Source organism: Cephus cinctus, unplaced genomic scaffold, assembly GCF_000341935.2.
Source record: "Cephus cinctus unplaced genomic scaffold, Ccin1 Ccin1_scaffold0101, whole genome shotgun sequence".
In the NCBI taxonomy this organism is placed as follows: Eukaryota; Metazoa; Arthropoda; class Insecta; order Hymenoptera; family Cephidae; genus Cephus; species Cephus cinctus.
The window spans coordinates 235,181-254,082 of NW_014332838.1; the positions used below are offsets into that span (position 1 = coordinate 235,181).

An 18,902-nucleotide genomic window follows, 5' to 3' on the forward strand; every position below is an offset into this window, starting at 1 on the left:
GGGTGCAACTGACAGGAGAAGACAATTAGCCTTCTGATACATATACGATTGCGTGTCACGTTGCACCCGATTTTCACGAGCGGGTCTAACATCGGGTTAAGATCGCATCCTTGCTCTTGGTTGATAACTTCGGATTAGAAGATATCAATATATAGAGTGTATCGGTTAAGACGCGCGTTTGCGGTTTTGCGATTGAACGATGCACGATTTCGGAAATCTAATGTGACAACCATTTAATGTTTTTTTATTGCGTATCGGTTGCGCATTTTATTATTGTTCGTTGAATTGCAGTTCGTTAATCAAAAAAATTATCTTTGCCATTTCAAATGATATCCAAGAAAGTTAAATGCAAGATTCATAAAGAAGAAAGAATAGAAATGAAAAAAGGGTTCATACGAATAGAATTAATGATAACGGAGATATTTGCTTTCGCATTTGGTTATTTTTTCGCAGATTACTGATACTGACGGAACACCTAACTTCGTGCAGTAGCTTCATGCCAAATGTGCGATTCGCAATTGTTTTGAGGTACAGCGTTCAGTCAGACGCATACTAGTAGACAGTGACTATTGCAGTGCTGTTCTTTAATTACAAGTTTGAAGTTTACGTATATAATTTTGGATTCTACATGTTCCTCGTTATAGATTTTGGAATCTACGGGAGTCTTTCGAATTTGAAGTGTTCCTGGTCAGAGCTTGTGCAATCTTAGCAGTCTTACGTTTTTCGGCCATGACGATATTTTCCGAATTCAACGCCCCCTAACGGAATTTTCCGGAACTAGCGCAGGCGCTTGACAACGCCATCCGGTGGAATTTTCCGGAACTAACAAAAGGTCTTCCCACGAATATGCAATTTTCGGAGATAATTAAGCGAATTCTCATTTCACGCCCCCTAACGGAATTTCCCGAAACTAGCGTAGGCGCTTCATAGTGCCATCTGGTGGAATTTTCCGGAACTAACAAAAATTCTTCCCGCGAAAATGCAATTTTCGGAGATAATTTAACGAATTCTCATTCCACGCCCTCTAACCGAATTTTCCGGGACTAGCGTAGGCGCTTAACAGCGCCATCTGGTAGAATTTTGCGGAACTAACAACAATTCTCTCTTCCAAAATCCATGTCTCAAATTATCAATGCAGCTTGGAGGTGTGTAATGAAAATTCAAGGCATGCATTGTGATAAATATAGCAAAGAAACAGTAACAATATTCAGTGCAAACCATGGGTGTGTATACTATATATATATATATTTAAGTACATTGTCAGTTACATTAAATTCGTATATACGACAAATATCGCCCGACCAAAGTATTCTTATGTAACGACAGTCGCTCTAACTGGGCTTGATGTAAGTGACGTTACCTCTATCAGTAATGATAACCAATTTCTTCTTCTTCCCTTTGTGGTACTTCAGGGGTTTCTTGGTACTATAAGATAATCCAGGCACATGAGGATAATCAGTATCTGTGCTTTTATCATACTTGATGGGAACGCATTCGTGAATATCTGAATTATCGCTTGGAAAATCTCGAGGGTAATCCTCGCCACCTAGAAAAAAAGAAAAGAATCAATTTCATTTTCTGATATTTAAAATCAAGATCATTTAATATACCAACCAGGATCTCTCCAAGTAGCTTTTATCGTCTGTAATGGACTTTTGGGAATACTTGGCGGGGTGCTTACGGTTTGCAAAATTATTGCGCATACTGGAATTTGTATCAGTAATAGCGGCAGGGCGTATACAACGCTACCACACATTATCAAGATTTTCGGAGAACCTCCCTCCATCTTGCAGGATGGACCCGTACAAGGAAACAGTGCGTTAAGTTGTACAGGACGCATGCCTAACATTGGCATTACATGAAGTGATGGCATAAGTCCTATTGCCATTGGTATTGGCAGTGGTACTGATACTGGCATTGGTATTGATACCTGCGGCATTGCTGCGATTGCTGGGCCACTTGCTATATTTGGATACGACATGCCACTTGGCATAGGCATCTGTATGAGAGTAAATAAATGGGACTGTACATTACAGTGGAATGCACGACACTGATAATATTTGCAAAATTAAATGACGTGTGCTATGGGATATTGATTATGGGCTAAAATGAGTTTTTCATGAAAATCAGTAAATAGAGGAATTAAAAAAATTTTCTTTTTGCATATTGTATATTCTTACCTGCGCACCGCCAATCATGATTGGTGTATTCATGTGTTGTCTCTCGCGTCTTGAAAGTTTTATCTTCTGACTGTCGTACTTTGATCTTAACGGTTTTCGTCCTGAGATTAATCTTGCTTCGCGAAGATGCTGCGCACCTGAAATATATTGTTTGACTGACATTTAATTAGTGGTATTTGGTTATCGATTGGGTCGGTATCATCGTTATCACTGTCCCGCGTACAGGTAGGCTTGGTAGGTATTGAAGTAAATCGGGCTGCCGAATTTCAGGCGATCGATCTTATCGTTCTTTTACATCTATTGATATATGTTATTAGAAAATTGTATCACATACCACTTTCCATTTCGCGTGGTGAATTTAGACTCAAGTCTCGTAACCGTTCTTGCTCCCGTCTTATTCTGCTCTGAGAGAGAATTTGCGATTGGCGATTGTCGAATCCTTGAAAATCGGTCGATTGGACTGATGGATAATTTGCTGAATATGGTAAATTACTCCGATCCATATTAAAATTCGAAAGAGTTCTTCCTCTTTGATTCAGAGAGTCTGCATACTTTCTGTATAGATCTGTAAATACGAACAAGACTGTCTAAGTCTTTATTGGTAATCAATGAGAATCAAGTGGAGAAACATCGCCTTACCATTATCATTAGAGAAATACCATTAGAATTGCATCAGCCTCGTATCCCGTCTTAAACTAGCACCAGGACAAGGGTAATGGAATTACGCATGGAATATCTTTAATTGATAATTACTTTATTACTTGATTAATCAACAGTCAACACGTTGAATCGTGTCAACCTTTATTAATATATACAAGCATACATAATCCCATTACTTCAGCTAAACTAATAACTACAAGTCGTTAATTTGAATATGCGAGAACAATAATAGCGTGGAATAAATTTTTTCTTTAAATTAATAATTAAGTAAGACGCAATTAAAATCATCGTCACCGAGGTACGGAACGAAAAATCGGAATTTTTAATGGCCAGAAGAAATGGGTCGCAATTCGCGTTCGCGAAGCCTCATTGTTACTCTTATGTCTTATGGTCCTAACAGTAGTATCGTTTCATTTTTAAATTTTAAAACCTTGAAGATTCTGCTGACTCAAGTCGTTACTCTGGGTTCTGGGTACTCTGGGTCCATTATGAATAGCTCTCAGCACGTGGCTGAGGATGGTCGAGGCTTGTCTCCTTTCCCCAGCTCGATCGAGACACATCACCTCGCAGGGTACCGTTCTGGAGAGATCCAAAACCGGCATTTCCGGGGACATCAGTGTGCTCAGGGTACCAGTGTTCAACATTATCTGATTGAACTGGACCGGGGTCCCTCTTACGTCATGGCATATCATGTCACAGGGTTGCGTTACTTGGGCTTCCTTATCCGCGAATACGTCAGCCAGGTTTACCATATTGAAACCATCAAAATTTATTGGCTGGGGTCCACGGTCGTTGCCAAAGCTTCGTCGTAGAGACTTCTTGTAGCCCTCGGAGAAGAGCTTGGAGAAGCCCACGTTAATTTTGACCTTTGTGCCATCAGGAAATGTGAACGTGGACATGGTCTCGTTGATCGGGTCATCGGGTACGTAAAGTCGCGCCTTTGGGAAACTTATTCTTGAATTTTGACCACGTGGATGCTGAACCGAATTCGGTGAATTTGGATGACTCGACGTGTAGAGCAAATTGGTCTCCTGATCTTTGCCGTCCTAAAAATTAAATAGAACCTTGTATGGCTTACGTCAACATGGAGAATATCCGGTTGGCTCCTATCGACTTCTTTACCTGAGGGAAAAAGGGAGGATTGACATGTCCTGATCCAGTCTGATAACTGCTCCCGGCATCCTGATATCCTACCAAGGACTTTGAGACTCTGTTCAGTGGCTGCTGGCTGTCCAGCTTTTCCTCGCCTGGGAATGCAAAAGTTCTCGAGCTGTTTTGAGCGCGTCCTCCGGGGAAGAAGCTTTTCCCGTAATCCCGTCGGGACGGCGGGACGGGATTGTCAAACTTGAGCTCTCCCGTGCCAGTGCGATCGGATTCGGGTCCTGAGAGTCCTGGAGGCGGCGCTGGCTCCCTTCTTGCTGATACGAATTGGTCGACTGCCGGGACAAAGTAAAGATCACTTAGATATTATAACAAAGTGATCGTACGAGCTAAGCTACTTATTTAAACTTTTCAAAAAATTAATTTACCTGGACGAGAATAGGATCCTTGTAACGAGGAATAGGGAGTGTTACCGATATTCGAGAAGAAGCGAAAGAAGCCGCCGTTGTGATTATTCAAATAGTATACGAGATCGTCAGAGTTTCTTGGACACTTCCTGTACTCCTGGTAGCACGCTTCGGGATTACCTTTACTCGAATATCCCAAAACTGCAGCTTTGCCAAAGGACAATATCGGTGACGTTTCTCCGACGTCGATGGTCGACAGTAATCTAAAAAAAAAAATAAAATTTTCGATTATTCCATCAATGATTGTATATAATTATTTTTTAAAAAGTGCATACCCAAAAAGAGCATTTTTTCCTAAATCCTCAAAAGTCGAACTGCCGGCTTGTTTGTAAATTCCATTACCGGGTGATCCGCCGGCTGCCATTTCGCACAGGATTCTGGGAACGCATTTATAATCATCGTATTGCGCAATAGAGGAGAGCGCTTCTAGAAGATTTATTCCGGTTCCACCCAGCGCGCCTAAACCACCAGCAGGAATGCCCTGATACCCTATTCCCGAAGGATAATAATCCGGTTGAAGATCCGACTGACCGGTGCCGGAATATATCTGTGAATCCAAAAATAAAAGATCTTGAAAATTTCCTCTCGTAAATGTTAAACACTATCTAGAGTTTAAATGACAATTATTCGTATCGACACTTAGCTCTACATATGCATATACGTGTACCTTAAGCGTTGGAGCAATAAAAGTGAAAGTGCCCGTCGAAACTTTTAAAAGTTTTTTAACGTGTCGCCAGACTAATTAGATTCTTCTAATAATTTCTTTGTTCCTTATCTCAGAGTGATGTACACACTTATAATACCGGAAAGGATACGTAGGTTGGTTCACCCGTAAAATAAAAGAGTCAAAGTCCGTAGAATGACTTTCGAATATAGATATACGAATATCCATCTGTTTGGTAATTTAAATATTTCAAATTTTCAACCTACCGGTCTGCCAGGTCTGGAATCATAGTACGGCGAGTACGGTTCGCTTCCTGGACGACCTGTATAACCAGAAGGATAATAGGGTCTGCCTTTTCTGCGAAATGCTCGTTCCTTATCTTCGAACGATTTGCCATTAACATGATTAATTGCGTTGGTTGCCAATTCGTTCATGCACCTGTAAGAATATTTGCAAGAAATTACAACCTTCAAAAAGTCCAACAACGAATAATTCATCGATCGAAGTAATCCTGACGAATGAAAAAAAAAAAATTTATTTTTCTCAGATTCGTTATATTTGGTAAATCTGCCTGCGAGCAAAAGTTCTCACGAGAACTCGATTAAAGTCTTTTCAATGTTTTTCCACATTCTCATGCTGAGTAATGTACCAAACTATTTCGTAAAGTATACCAAGAGGCAGAAGAACTTAAAAGTTATGTGGAACGCGGTAAGTTACTGTCGGCCACAGCAACACGACCATTCGTAACTTCGAGACGACTTTTCAACTCTTAACTCGGTCTACACGAAACCGACGAGAAATCAGCCGAGATTACCGAGCGTACCTTTTTATATGCAGCCAGTAAGTTTAACAAAGTTCCACTTAAATTTCTCTGAGCGTGTAACGTTTTATCCGAAGATATCACGTGTTTTTATATACTCACTGTAGCAGCTCGGATGTTCCGTAGAGTTTCTGTTTGTTGCCGCTGAAGTTGCAGTGGCGCAATCCGGCCGTTTCCTGGGACAGTTCCGATTGAACCGTAGATGTTATAGAATGCACGACATTTATTTTGAGAAAAAGTGTCAAAGTAAAAATAAGAATCAATCTCGTTAATGACACTACGGACACCATATTAGTACAGATATAAAGCCTGTACCGAAACTGGTACATTTTTCGAAAAAAAAAAAAAAAGTTAACTACTCGACGAGCTTACTTCAAAGAGTTTCACTTCGACCACGCTACTTCATTTTACCCAAAGGAACTTCGCACGTTTTGCATACGACTCTAACTTCTAATGGCAGCACCACGTAGCCGTGTTATCCCGTACATTTTCAACGAGTTTCCCGATAACGACACAGCGACCACTAAGAGGCGAACATTAACGAAATATCACGGCTAAAGTTTATCAAATAAAATACCGAACGCGCACCGGCCTTTAATACGACTCTGAACGCGTTGGTAATTACGTGATAATTTATGTTTTCTGTTTGCAACTCCAAAGCGTTGTTTCAGTTCGCGGGAGCTTATCGTGCGTGATTCTAGTGGATTTGTATTCTTTTTTTAGCCACACGCCAATGAATCCAAAAATTCGAAGACGACGATTGAATTTTTTTTTGCAACCAAACGATTTCGAAGGAAGTTTCCTTGGTACTGCGGTCAAACGTTCCTTAGCGAAACTTTATTCTCAAAGAGGCGTGGGTCGGCAGAAACGTCATCAGCCGACAACTCTCTCTGACACGAGGTGGAAGGACCTACATACGGTTTCGCATAATGCGTAGACGTTTCCATGCAAACCGCTTTTAGCCGATGAGAGAAAAGAATCGGGATTCCGAAAAGGGTATTGATATAGGATTTTTAGAATTCCAACAATCAGCACGGAACGTGCCATATTTGTAAATGGGATCACAAAAATTGTGTACCGGACGAAAAGAGCAAAATATTCTTTCATTATTATTTTTTTCTTTTTTGAAATATTTATTTCACAAAAACTTCCTTACTCGTTAAATAATCCCTTATCTATGTACATACGCGGGGAATCCAAAAAGTCATCCCATGATTAATGACGACGACGACGTCCGAGTGTATAACTATTCATGAAACTGGCGCCAAAGTAAAGCCAATCGGAGAAAGTGGAGGTCGAGGTCCCCGAACAAAATATAAGAGGATCCTACCTCCATTTCTTTTATCTCCAGTCTTTCTCCTAACGCTTAATAATTTATTATACAAACAGTAGGACGTATTAAGATGTACATGAATTATTTACAATCTATACAAGGCTCCAGCTCTATCTTAGATAATGGTTTGTCGATGTCACATCAATCGGATAGCTCGTCATTGCATCCACGTCCACGTTTGGCCAACTGATGACAGAGGTTAGGACTGCCGATGATGTCGCCCATGAAAACGCTCAACAAGTAATTCTCCTTCATTGGATCAGGCGATGATTTATACTGACTGCAAGTATACAAGTGAAAAGAGGAACACGGTTATACGCAATCGAAAATGATCGAGCGGAGACTTAAAAATTCAAAGAGTTATCGTGCGTCTGAAATACTTTGGTATAACGTCGGAAAGTGCGTTCCGAACGTGCCGTGATCGACGAACCAGAAATATTCGTTTCGTCGATTATGCTAATGGCTGTCGTAACGACAGAAAACCATGGGAAACGCTTGTAGGCTCGTTCGCGTGTTAACGCGCTCCTCGGAGCCTCCTGTAAAAGTGCGGTAAACAGACGCATCGTTCTAGGTCCCTTTAAACGAGTTTAGAAAAAAAGAAAAAAAAAGAAAAGAAAAAAGAAAACTGAAAAAATGCCACAACCCGAGTTCGCGGTTGACCGCACACACTGATTACGCATCTACACGCAATTTTGGACAGGTCGTAGGAAACGTTAATTTTCAAAAAGTCACGTGGCCAAAGTTTAACACTCAGGCATAAAAAATGACAGTACACTGACAGTAGTGAAATTAAAGAAAAATTACGTAATCCATCCTCGATATACAGATATACTAATAACCATAGAAAAGTGGGCCATTACTCGTGTCTAGACCGTCCGTCAAGCTGAAGTCAATCCTTTATCATCTTGTTATCTAAGAATTAGTCGATCGTGCCTTTAAAATGTTTTGAAATTATGAAACAGTCCGTAGGTGGAATTCTGTAAAGGATGCTGATATACCAAAGGCATCCTTCGAAGAAGGATAAGACGTTTGGTCTGAGAACGTGGCACGTGCTCAGAATCTTTTCTCATATTGGATGGATTATTGATAAGGGTAAGGTAATCTGACAGCTCACTAAGATCCTTACTACATTGTGGTGTATGGTATCTTTGGTGTTCAGGCAGTGTACTGAATACGAGGTCCTACAGGAGCTAAAATGCTCGATGCTGCCAGTTCGTGGACTCTTGGACATGTGATTCTGAAGTAGAGGAAACGTAGTTATCGGAACGCATTAGGGTGCACGAGCCAACGCCATTAAGGTTATCTGTTCGTAGCGTTACTTACAACTAAATTTAGTGTAGGTTCACTATACCTTGATGGGAGAAAGGACACTTAGCAGAGTCGGTAGCCCAAGACTTCTACCGTCCATACTCTAATGTTCCCTACTACCGCCAGGCCTAGATTTTCTTTAAAATAATCAACACGAAATCGCTTTGCTTTTAGCGATCCTAAAGTTATTAATTGGTGTGATTCACTTAACAAAAAAAAACTCTCGAGACCTTTATTGCCTCTGCTATAAATTTAGTTATCACTCTGTGTCTTATCGAGTGGACGTATGAACGTATCCTGTATGGTATTAGTCGTACGTAGATTAAGAATATTTATATGTTTAATTGATTGACATAAGGACTCTTTTGATTATCATAGTGAAAAATTCATTAAAATTTCTTTATTCTATTTCTCTGTCTATACCGACATAAGACAATATCCGTGACGCAATGTGTCACCTGGCGCCGGTGTCCACAGCCCTGAACTATAGGCCAGTCTTTCTCGATAGACGTTGCAGAAAACGTAATGATTAATGAAATAGCATGCTTGCTCCAGCGGCATACTTTACCATTGCTATATTTATTATGATTTTAAGTTTGTCGTACCTGAACACGTTATCCCAATCCAGGACCCGTTCCTTGCTTCTGCGCTGAAGAGTCCTGGCTGCATACCGGAAGCATATCCTCTCGTAAATGCAAACGTTATTCCCAAGCTCGGCTATGAGCTTTTTCTCGACTTGTCCAACGTCGAGAATTTCTTCCTCGTGAGGACGCGGCAACGATCTTCTTACGCGACTCGTGTAAGTTTCTGGAAAGTACAAGTAACGAGACTTCGTGAATGTACATCCTCATCAAAATTCGATCAAGCAAGTCACTAAGAGAGGTTTTTTAGTACGGAATATTATTCAATGGCAATATCACGCTGAGACGTACAAAACCAGTATGTGACGTTAAGTTAGATATTTTAACGGTGAAAATCAATAATTTCTATACGAATATAGAATAGCAAGATAATACTGAGAGACCTTGATCGTACGGCAGTTTACTTCTTCGTTACGTAATTTAATGTCCCGTAGATCGTAACGCCAAGCGAAGCACTTTCGCTTTCGTGCGAATGTGCCTTGTGCTTTTATTAACGTTAGAAAGAGACCTAAGGAATTTCACGATTTGATATTCAGTCTGGGCTTCGGTTATCTAGGAGACAGTTATTACTATTCGAAGATTCTTATAATGACGACCAGACAGGAGTGTCTTGTAGTTCTCTATGATAAATCAAAGGCACTGTCGTTTAACGCTTCGTCGATCTCACCACGGGATGCTTCTAGGAAGCCACTCGAACTCGACGATAAACCACATAGCAGATACCACGTTAAATGACTGGTCATAATACTTACCAGGGTTCAAGGAGTAGGCTAACTTTTTCACGAAATTCGTTATTCTTACGGCAGCTATTATCACGGGGAAACCGACAAGCTGTACTGGAATTTCGAACGCAGGTTCCTGTGGACTAGGGGCGGCTGTCACGCATGTCAATATCAGGTAACAGACGACGAGGAGTGACGGTATCCTTGACAGCTGCATCCTGAAGTATCTGAAAGAATTTTGAGAGAATTTAATTTCACGCTAGTTTTTCGGTATTTATAAAGGTAATTGACGTTATTTGAATTTTATTGGTATCCTTTAGTTCTGGATGTATAGTCTAAAATTTACGAGGGTCTTCGTACATTCTTTCATGATGTATTTATATGATCGTTGAATAATGTATCTCGATCCGATTTTACAATAGCTTTGTAGATGTATTTTAGACAGTCTCAAGAGTACGTACCGTGTGATCAGTTTGCACCGAACTTGTCCACTGGAGAGCACCAGTCAAAACTCAAGTGTTTCTTTGGTAAAAACTTGTTGCTGAATGTACCTGAACTGCCGCGGTCTACGGCAGTCGTGCACGAGAGAAAGTCGTGCCCCCCCTGCGATTCCATGCTCGGATAGGAGTTACAGATTGCGACATTTTGAACGTGATGAACCTGTCCCGATGAGGTCTTCAGGCTAAAACACAAGGTCGTCACTTTCGCCGTGGGGCAGACGTGCCGCCGACCACGTGGTTGGAATATCTGAACCACGTGTGTATGACGAAAAAAAAATGTCAAAGGCACAAATTTACTTCTTAAAATCTATTATATTCTTTTATATAAATCCGATCATGTATTTCTGTTGTCGAAGAAGTAGTTTTCTACGATACTGCAATGACCGACGGTGGAAAGTTTAGCTAGTGTTATTTTGCTCTCTTGACAGGAAGCAATTAGGGAACCGGAAGTGCTAACACTCGCTACGTTTTCTACGGCTGAATTATAAGAGATTTAATACTCGTACGCACATTACGATACCTACTGTCAAATGCGAGATACTAGTGAGGCCAATTGCCTTTCCTTCTTCTTGACTCTGTAATTGCTGGGGTCAAAGCCAAAGACCTTTGGTCACTGCTACCATTGTGGAAATTACAGGGTGCGTGATGTACAGTTTGTGTATGGAAGTATAGTTATATATGCACTATAGCGCACCAGGCGAAAATGAACTCTGGGAATTGAACTCGAAATCCGAGTACCTTCTTGTTACTAATAACGATTATGACGTTCGTACAATTTCAAAATTATTTGTCTTTCGAATAGTGCAATAAGTCGGTGGGGCGGGTGATATTTGATAATTAATATTTTCTCATTAGCCGACTTTCGCTACATACTATTTTTCTGTGGAAACTTTGCTTTTAATGTCGTTTACGTGACATAATTTTTTTAGCTTCGGGGCTCGCGTGATGCATGAGCTTTTGGCTGTAGGTAAATTGTGATGTAACATTTATCACTTAGATTTTTCTATATTCCAGAAGTGTATTTTTCCCATGGAATTGCATAATAATCTCTGACTTAAAGGGGGATAACGCAGAAAAATCTGATAGGACTTATTCTCAATCGATATCGTTACTTTTATTTATATAAAATGTTTCATTCATTTTCTGTACAATCGTTAGGCACTTTGTTAAGAAATTGTTAACAATCGTGGTAATCAAAATAAAAGTATTTGTATCTTATCATTCTTGAGTCAGACTAGTTCCACGATTAATTATTCGAATAGAATCTTATATACGTGAAGTTATGAGATTCCATATTCGTAGTACGAGAGTTTTTAGTGCGAAATAGTTACTTAAATTTTTACCGAATTTCTTTTGATAACCTCAATTCTCACTTATTCCTCTTACAAATAATTCTATGAGTTTTAATGTTAACGGACTATGCACATATCGTACATTAAATACGTCACAGGTAGGTAATACTACATCAGTATTCCTACGAGAATTCTCCTTAACTTATTACATAGTCATTAATTTCACAATCTATATTTAATAAACAGATCTACGAGAGCAGCACTAAGAATTGTTAAAAGGACTAAATATTAACAATATACATAACTTATATTTTCACATTACGTGAATCCTTAGGATTCAAATGCAACGATGCAGGCGTTGCTTAAAAAAGTCCCTAATTTTGTTGCAATAAGAAAAAGCACACGTCACTTAAAAGTACCTTTACATATTTAGCAACGTTAAATAACATTTCCAAACATACCAAATATCTTAATTAATAATACACAGGTAAACAAGCTGAGCAAAGTCGCTAGTGATAACCGCTTGTCGAGTGTTTCATTAAAAAAACAAAGCTCCTAATTAGATGAATATGAATCCTAATTACCGGATCCTCGAAAAGAGCTCGTTCAGATAATAGTATAAATGTTTACGTAATTGCGATATATCACAGAATTCATCAAAAAACATAACGAAAGATCATATTCAACGTAATCGAATTTTCTTCATCATGTTGAGAACGCTGGATCCTGGCAGTGGGCAAGTAGGATAAAAGTTGTGGCATCCCTGACCCTCAAGACCGGAAATGAGTTGTCCCATGTGCGCGGCGAAATGATATCTCGATGCAACTTCCGCCGTAGTGCTCAGACTGGTGTCTCTGCGAAAATGAATTAATCATAAATTATGCAATATTCGCACGAGTGGCTCCTAATAGCCAACGTCCTTAAAAAGTTTCTTTTTTAATCATTTTTCCGAATTTCACCAATTTTAATTATCAATTCCCCTGATAATTATTATTTACAGCAAAGTCAAGTTGTCGTAGTTCCAATAACTTATAGATTTTATTGCTGTAATACAAACATACTATTGCGATAGCCAGTCATGGCGAACACGTTTAGAATCAAAGACAAGAACAGGCACAAGGCGAGTCCGCCTTTTACTTTCTATATCAGCCTATGCGTATCATGGAATATCTACGTACACCTACGTCTGCATATATCTATACGTTTAGTAGTCGGAATCGTACCGCAATCTAACGAGCTCGACGATTAGAACTTATACAACTGAATTAGCGTACCCCAGTGTACGGGAAAACAGTTAGAGAGTGTAACAGTACCTCTCGTGTTATGTCTGGCTGTGCAGTTCGGCCATAAACGCAGTAACGTATAATTAGCGAAGGTTTCCACCAGAGCCATATTCCGTAATAAGTGGTTGCACAAGAATACTTGCTAGGGATAAGACCCACGAGTAACATGAGACGTCGAAATTGGATAAATCAATTTTTGCACGCTTATAGGAATTCCGACTTTTTACCCAAATATCAAGTTCATAAACTTTATTAAAATTTTTTTAATTAGTGATATAATATTTAATTTTAAAAAAAATTGTCATAGAGCACTAAAATTGGGATATCAAAAATGATTGGAAAATGTGACTTAATAAATGGCAAAATTTCAAAGTTCAATATGGATATAAAGAATAAATGTTAATGTTTTCTAGCTCAATTTTGATCCACTTTTACTTATACGATCCGACGAATAAAAATCAAATCCATGATCTCGATTTTGTGTTTGTCATTGTATTTGTAGTTATGCCAATATAAAGATTGGAGTCTGTAATTTAGGTCTGTTAAGCAAAAAATGTGTGATTGTTGCTTCTATTTTTTTATTCCTAGATTCCTTTTTTATTTAATACTTTTAGTTTCATGTTTTTTCTCAGGTATCGTTGTATCCACCCTACACATATACGGGGCAGAGAAAGACATTGTTTTCTCGCTGTATTTGATGGCCGGAGAAAGTTAACGGGTGTTGAATAATCCACGAAAAAGAAAGTATTGACTACTTTGGAACAAGACTCGTAATACGAGTCTACGAGTTTCCGATTTTGTACCCGTGACTTACGTAATGAACGTGACTTTCACGTTGGCCTGATACGACTGGTTTTGACAGAAAAAATTATTCCAGAATTCGTCATCTATACGTGAATACAATATTATCGATCAGTGTAATCAATCATGGTAAATACAAATTTTATCTAGACATTTGAATTAAATTAATCGATGCACGTTATCAATTTTTTCATCGACTATCGGCGAATGAAAGTTGTGAAAGTTGACTTCAGAGAGTCCAACTTTTGAAAGTAAACCTCAAGTTCTTTTTGCACTACCAATGTAGCAGCGAAATCGTACGCTACATATATTTTCTGCAATTGTCATTATTATCAAGTGATAAATTCACTTATTTTTTTTTTAATTATTAATGACACGAATAAATTAACATAAAATTGAATAATTTTATACCTGATCAGATTGAGAAGTGATCGTTCCATATCGCTCAGCTGATCCTGATTAGCAGTCGAGGTTAGCTCGCAAATTAATTTTGGCAAACAGGCAGTCTTGATGGTGGACATCAACTTGGCTCTGCGAGAATTACCTAAGATAATATTAAGAAAAAGAAAAAAAAAAGGAAACATAAAAAGTCTTAGAAAATTCGATTTAAACGCTAAACACTTCAAAATATATTTATAGATGGTTGTCACTAATTTATCCATACTTGCGTGTCAGCCATGTTGGTCAGTCTCGTTTTCAGTAGTCGTTATCTGTAAGTCTAAATTCTGTCACAATTTAGCGTACTTTCTCCCGCGATTTTTAACATTCTCGTCGACTCATCCTTGAATATTTTCAAATGAGAAATATAAATATTTTCGATTCACCATCAAACGATTACGTCATGCATCCAATGACGAATATACATTCGGTACACGAGTCTTGCAAGCAGTATCGTAATATAAGATCCATTGTTATTCGCGAGAGTATTCGACGACGCGTCAAGTGAATTTAGGTAAAGGTCAAAAAATAAATAAAACAGGTTAATTAAATTTTTGAAATTTTTTGAGTAATAAAATTTCAAAAGTCAAACTTATGTTCAAACGAAAAACTATCATAGACAACTCTTGTACACTGTAATAGAAAATTACAGAAGTGATACAAGCATGTAATAATATATAACTGGAAATCAAATTAAACTGGAAGAATTATCATTGCGAAATCACTAACTTGTTCCGTGTTCTATGCCAGAATAATATACCATCTCATTAAATGATACTTGTATTATTTTTCTTTCTTTAGCATTCTACGTCAATGCGATCGATTCTCTAGATCAGAAATCATTAATCTGAAACGACGTTTCAATGTTACGCTTCAGTGACGCGCGATCTACAGAAATTCCCGTAGCTTCATTATACAATAGGTAAAGCGTGTCGAGTGTTAATTACATTTTATAGCAAACTCCAAGTATGCACAATTTTCATTAAAAATTTTTCTAATATTTCTATTTTAAGAAAATTTCCAAGAAAACAGTTTTTTCCCCAATTAAATTTAGCTTCAGGAGTTTTAGAGAGAAAAGATGGGGTATATCGGTTTTACCAAGGTGAATGACACTAGCGAGTTCATTTGAACCAGATCCGGTTGGATGATTGATTCTATTCTAGATATCAAGACTATGACGTATATCAAATTAAGACTGGTAGTTAAAATTTATAGAAGATTTTCAAAGAATTTCTCACGTTCGTTATACGATACGCAAATTATCCTTGACATGCACAAGGCACGAACGACTCAAGGTAATTCCGAAGGATCGTACAGACCAGTGAAAAAAGTCTATAGTTCTCGCAATTTCACCTTTGACCTTGATGAATTTAAACATGAAACGGCGTACAATTTATAGATCGTAATACAAAAGTGTGATGGCGAATAATCATCAACGGACTCGTAGATTGAGAGTTTCTAAGTAATTACAGAAGCACTCGAATGTCTCGGCAGGTCGACGTTAATGTGAGAAATCGTATTCAATTTCCGAGAGAATGAGGTTAACCAATTTCCATATTAATTTTCTTGGAGACTATAGTAACCGCAACTCATATCTGTATTACTTCAATAATTCCATACGATGTAGCTGCGACAGCATATTGCGACTCTACGTATATTCCGTAGCTTTAAGAAACGCGTACAGCTTTATATATGATTTCTGACGATCGCCAAACACATTAGAATACATCACTTGTGATATAAATACGATTAATGAATTCGCGTGATACCCAATTCAAAGGAGGAATAATACTAAGCGTGCGTGTCGTTTGCGTAATTGAAATGCTTCTTATCACGTAATACATGCCTGGAGTCACGCACGACATTAAAGTATAATATATACGTATGATATTTATTTAATTTATATTTTAATATTTACGTCTGATATAATTATAATTTTTTATACATAAATATATTCGAATATATTCTCACCGTTCTCTTCCTCGGCTTCATTATTCGCCAATGAAATGGACATCCTTTCTACATGCAGTCCCTCTTTGGGTGGGCCTTCAGGCCCTTTTGTATTAACAGTTGAATTCTTCTCGAGGCCATTTCCAAAAATGGACGAAATCACGGCGCCGTAATCGCCAGCGAAGACTAAAAACATTCCCAGGAAAATGACTAGGCGTACTGTACTCGTATCCATAGCCATAATCAGTAGCCTCCAGTAGTTTAAAACCTTTGGAAAGTATCACAATATCGTTAGTTCAAAATCTTCCTATTGACTTCATAACGTAATTATTAATTGCAATCGGATCAATCACTTTATAAATCAGACAAACCAAACGATCGTAACGAGTATAGTCACTTACAAAATTTTTCACGAGATCACAAAAAAACAAATGTAACGAGTAATTTTATTTTTTTCACAAAATTGAAAAAAAAAATTATTCCATTTTCACGAAACAACACGCATCTCTGTAGAGCAACAATCGCGATTGAACGTCATGCAATGACTCGTCCTCTCACTTTCGGCAGAATCTTCGTACCAGAACTCTCACTTTCCTTCTACTTTCACATCCAGAGGACCCCTCCTCTCGCGAATCACGCATCTGTACCGTAGATCATACCCATGCAGAAGTACCGTAAAAAAAAATTACTCGTACACGCATTTACGTACCTACAGATACAAAGTACTTCCCTGCAATGCCAAAACACTTGGACCTTTTAAATAGCTATGTTGAAACTTAAAAAAAAGCACTACAAGAGTCAGTGGAACAGTGACAGAAGTCGTCAGACTTCTACCAAGCGCAAGGTAAAACTGACAGTCTGGTTAACACAGTGAGTTTCCACTTCCTTCTACCGTAACGCGTCGCTTTATTCCCAAGAGAAATATTTAAGAATTCCGCGTTTAATTTTTCCTGTGCTTTTTTCACGTAAACACATTCGCACACCGATGACAATGACGTCAATCTCTGTTATCCGAAAAAAATTAACAAACTTGTTGATGTTTATCGTTACTCCAGTTAGATAAGAGAACGCGAGTTTGGCTCTATGATAACGGATCAGCCAATGACTGTACCTATTTGCTACAGAAGTTGCGCTGCCGTTGGGCCTCTGAGCCGCGGAATGACTGTGAATGATTCGAAACCAACTCCTGTTGGCCAACAGTGCAGCACCTAACGAGTCGTAAGTGAAAGTTAGATTCTCGTACCTCTATGTTGTTTGGTTACTGGATCAGAAGGCCAAGATTCGTTATTGGTATTCGCGATCGGATTTTATGAATTATTCGTTGACGACGTTGCACCCTGTTTCACGAATAAATTACTGTTACCCGTATTTTTCATATTTTTCGTGTTACTTTTCATGCGGATTGTCAGAAAAAGGTCAGGTGAAAGTATGTTCAGTATGCAATTGAGATCTGGGACGTGTAATCACTCGTATGTGGCTCAAGTGGCTACTAAATGGAGTTGAAATTGGAAATGAATTATTACATAGGAATTTAATATGGGAATATTTGACTTTGCCGATGTAATTTAATAAAATATATAATTATTGACATTTTTATTAAAAAATTGCATTATTCCGTAATGATCGAAGATGAAAACTATATTATGACGGACTCGTGGGGTACACATACATTTGTTTTCGTGGTTTGTTTTTGGGGACTCTGGAATATTTTATGAATTATCGTTGCTCACCTTGAAAATGTCGTTATGCTTCGGAAGCCATTGACTTGCTAATTAAAAACGGGTATACGAGAGGTATTGTAATTGCAAATGTGATTTCTCGATGGCTCTCGAGTGAATTTTATATTTATATTACTCGAATGGAATTGTACGTCATAAATTTCTTTTTTTAATATATATACATGGCTGTTGTATATTAATAGTACGAATTTAAATAATTTTTCACCAAAAATTAATGGAATCTATGTATTTCTAAGCATTTGTTTAATTGCAAATTAAAAGTTGCACGTGACACGGGATCAATTTCTTTGCATTCCACGTTCGTCAGATCAGAGATAAGTAATTTATAGTAACACACGTAATTATTTCTTATCGATGATGCAACGTATTACATTAATATTTATCAGGTCGAATAACATTTATCACAATCACAATTCCAACCGAGTTCATTTCTCTGATATAATTCAACGAAACTTATCTCCGACACCCAGTGAGTGCATTCTCCATCTAGCGAAATACGAACTTGCCGAAAAATTGCTCGCGAATTCTCATTGGATCTGTTTACAGTTCGTCGGGATTTTATTGCCGGCGAGGCTTTCAAGTCGATAACCCAGGGAGTTTCAACGACGAGAAACTGTTTTCGTATTTCAAAGCAATAGAGGTAGGTACCTACTACAGATTCTACTTATTTGACAAAGCGTCCAGGCGCAGGGCCGATTCTCATGTAAATTTACAAAGTACGGTAAACATTGAATTTCTAAGAATCACGACTACTCGCGATGCCCCATTACAGCACTGTGCACCTACGTGCAATATCATCATCAAGGATAATCGCATCGCATGACGTCCCGATTTATCCGTGTGAAATCGCACGTAGGTGTGCAACTGCGTAGACGTTTCGTTTAAATTACAACCAACTACATCGCGAATAATTGTGTATACGCCATAATGAAGATAATAGGTTCAGCTTTATCTTGTACAGATAAAAAAAGGAAAAAATACTAATGAATTGATAAGTAGTCGT

General features: G+C 38.3%; 3 protein-coding genes across 7 annotated transcripts; all 3 read right to left on the minus strand.

Annotated features, from left to right (window-relative positions):
* Positions 1–1,246: 1,246 nt before the first annotated feature.
* LOC107274774 lies at positions 1,247–6,684 on the minus strand. The gene is made up of 10 exons (XM_015754276.2): positions 5,995–6,684; positions 5,339–5,510; positions 4,684–4,955; positions 4,370–4,611; positions 3,963–4,276; positions 3,271–3,886; positions 2,515–2,745; positions 2,181–2,317; positions 1,615–1,999; positions 1,247–1,546 (listed from the first exon to the last, which is right to left on the minus strand). The coding sequence occupies exons 1-10, from the start codon at positions 6,219–6,221 to the stop codon at positions 1,332–1,334; spliced, it is 2,811 nt and encodes a 936-aa protein (XP_015609762.1). The 5' UTR covers positions 6,222–6,684; the 3' UTR covers positions 1,247–1,331.
* A 312-nt stretch (positions 6,685–6,996) lies between these two features.
* LOC107274615 lies at positions 6,997–10,558 on the minus strand. The gene is made up of 4 exons (XM_015753891.2): positions 10,358–10,558; positions 9,927–10,123; positions 9,139–9,340; positions 6,997–7,505 (listed from the first exon to the last, which is right to left on the minus strand). Exons 2-4 carry the CDS (start codon positions 10,111–10,113, stop codon positions 7,367–7,369), a joined length of 528 nt encoding a protein of 175 aa, XP_015609377.1. The 5' UTR covers positions 10,114–10,123; positions 10,358–10,558; the 3' UTR covers positions 6,997–7,366.
* A 927-nt stretch (positions 10,559–11,485) lies between these two features.
* LOC107274719 lies at positions 11,486–18,856 on the minus strand. Of its 5 annotated transcripts, none has more exons than XM_025092019.1 (4): positions 17,891–18,856; positions 16,182–16,428; positions 14,184–14,316; positions 11,486–12,542 (listed from the first exon to the last, which is right to left on the minus strand). In XM_025092019.1, the coding sequence occupies exons 2-4, from the start codon at positions 16,399–16,401 to the stop codon at positions 12,371–12,373; spliced, it is 525 nt and encodes a 174-aa protein (XP_024947787.1). In that variant the 5' UTR covers positions 16,402–16,428; positions 17,891–18,856; the 3' UTR covers positions 11,486–12,370. The 5 variants fall into 5 exon arrangements, with proteins under 5 accessions (XP_024947787.1, XP_024947785.1, XP_015609626.2 ...); XM_025092017.1 differs by lacking the exon at positions 17,891–18,856 and adding an exon at positions 17,272–17,368; XM_015754140.2 differs by lacking the exon at positions 17,891–18,856 and adding an exon at positions 16,870–17,254.
* Positions 18,857–18,902: the final 46 nt, after the last annotated feature.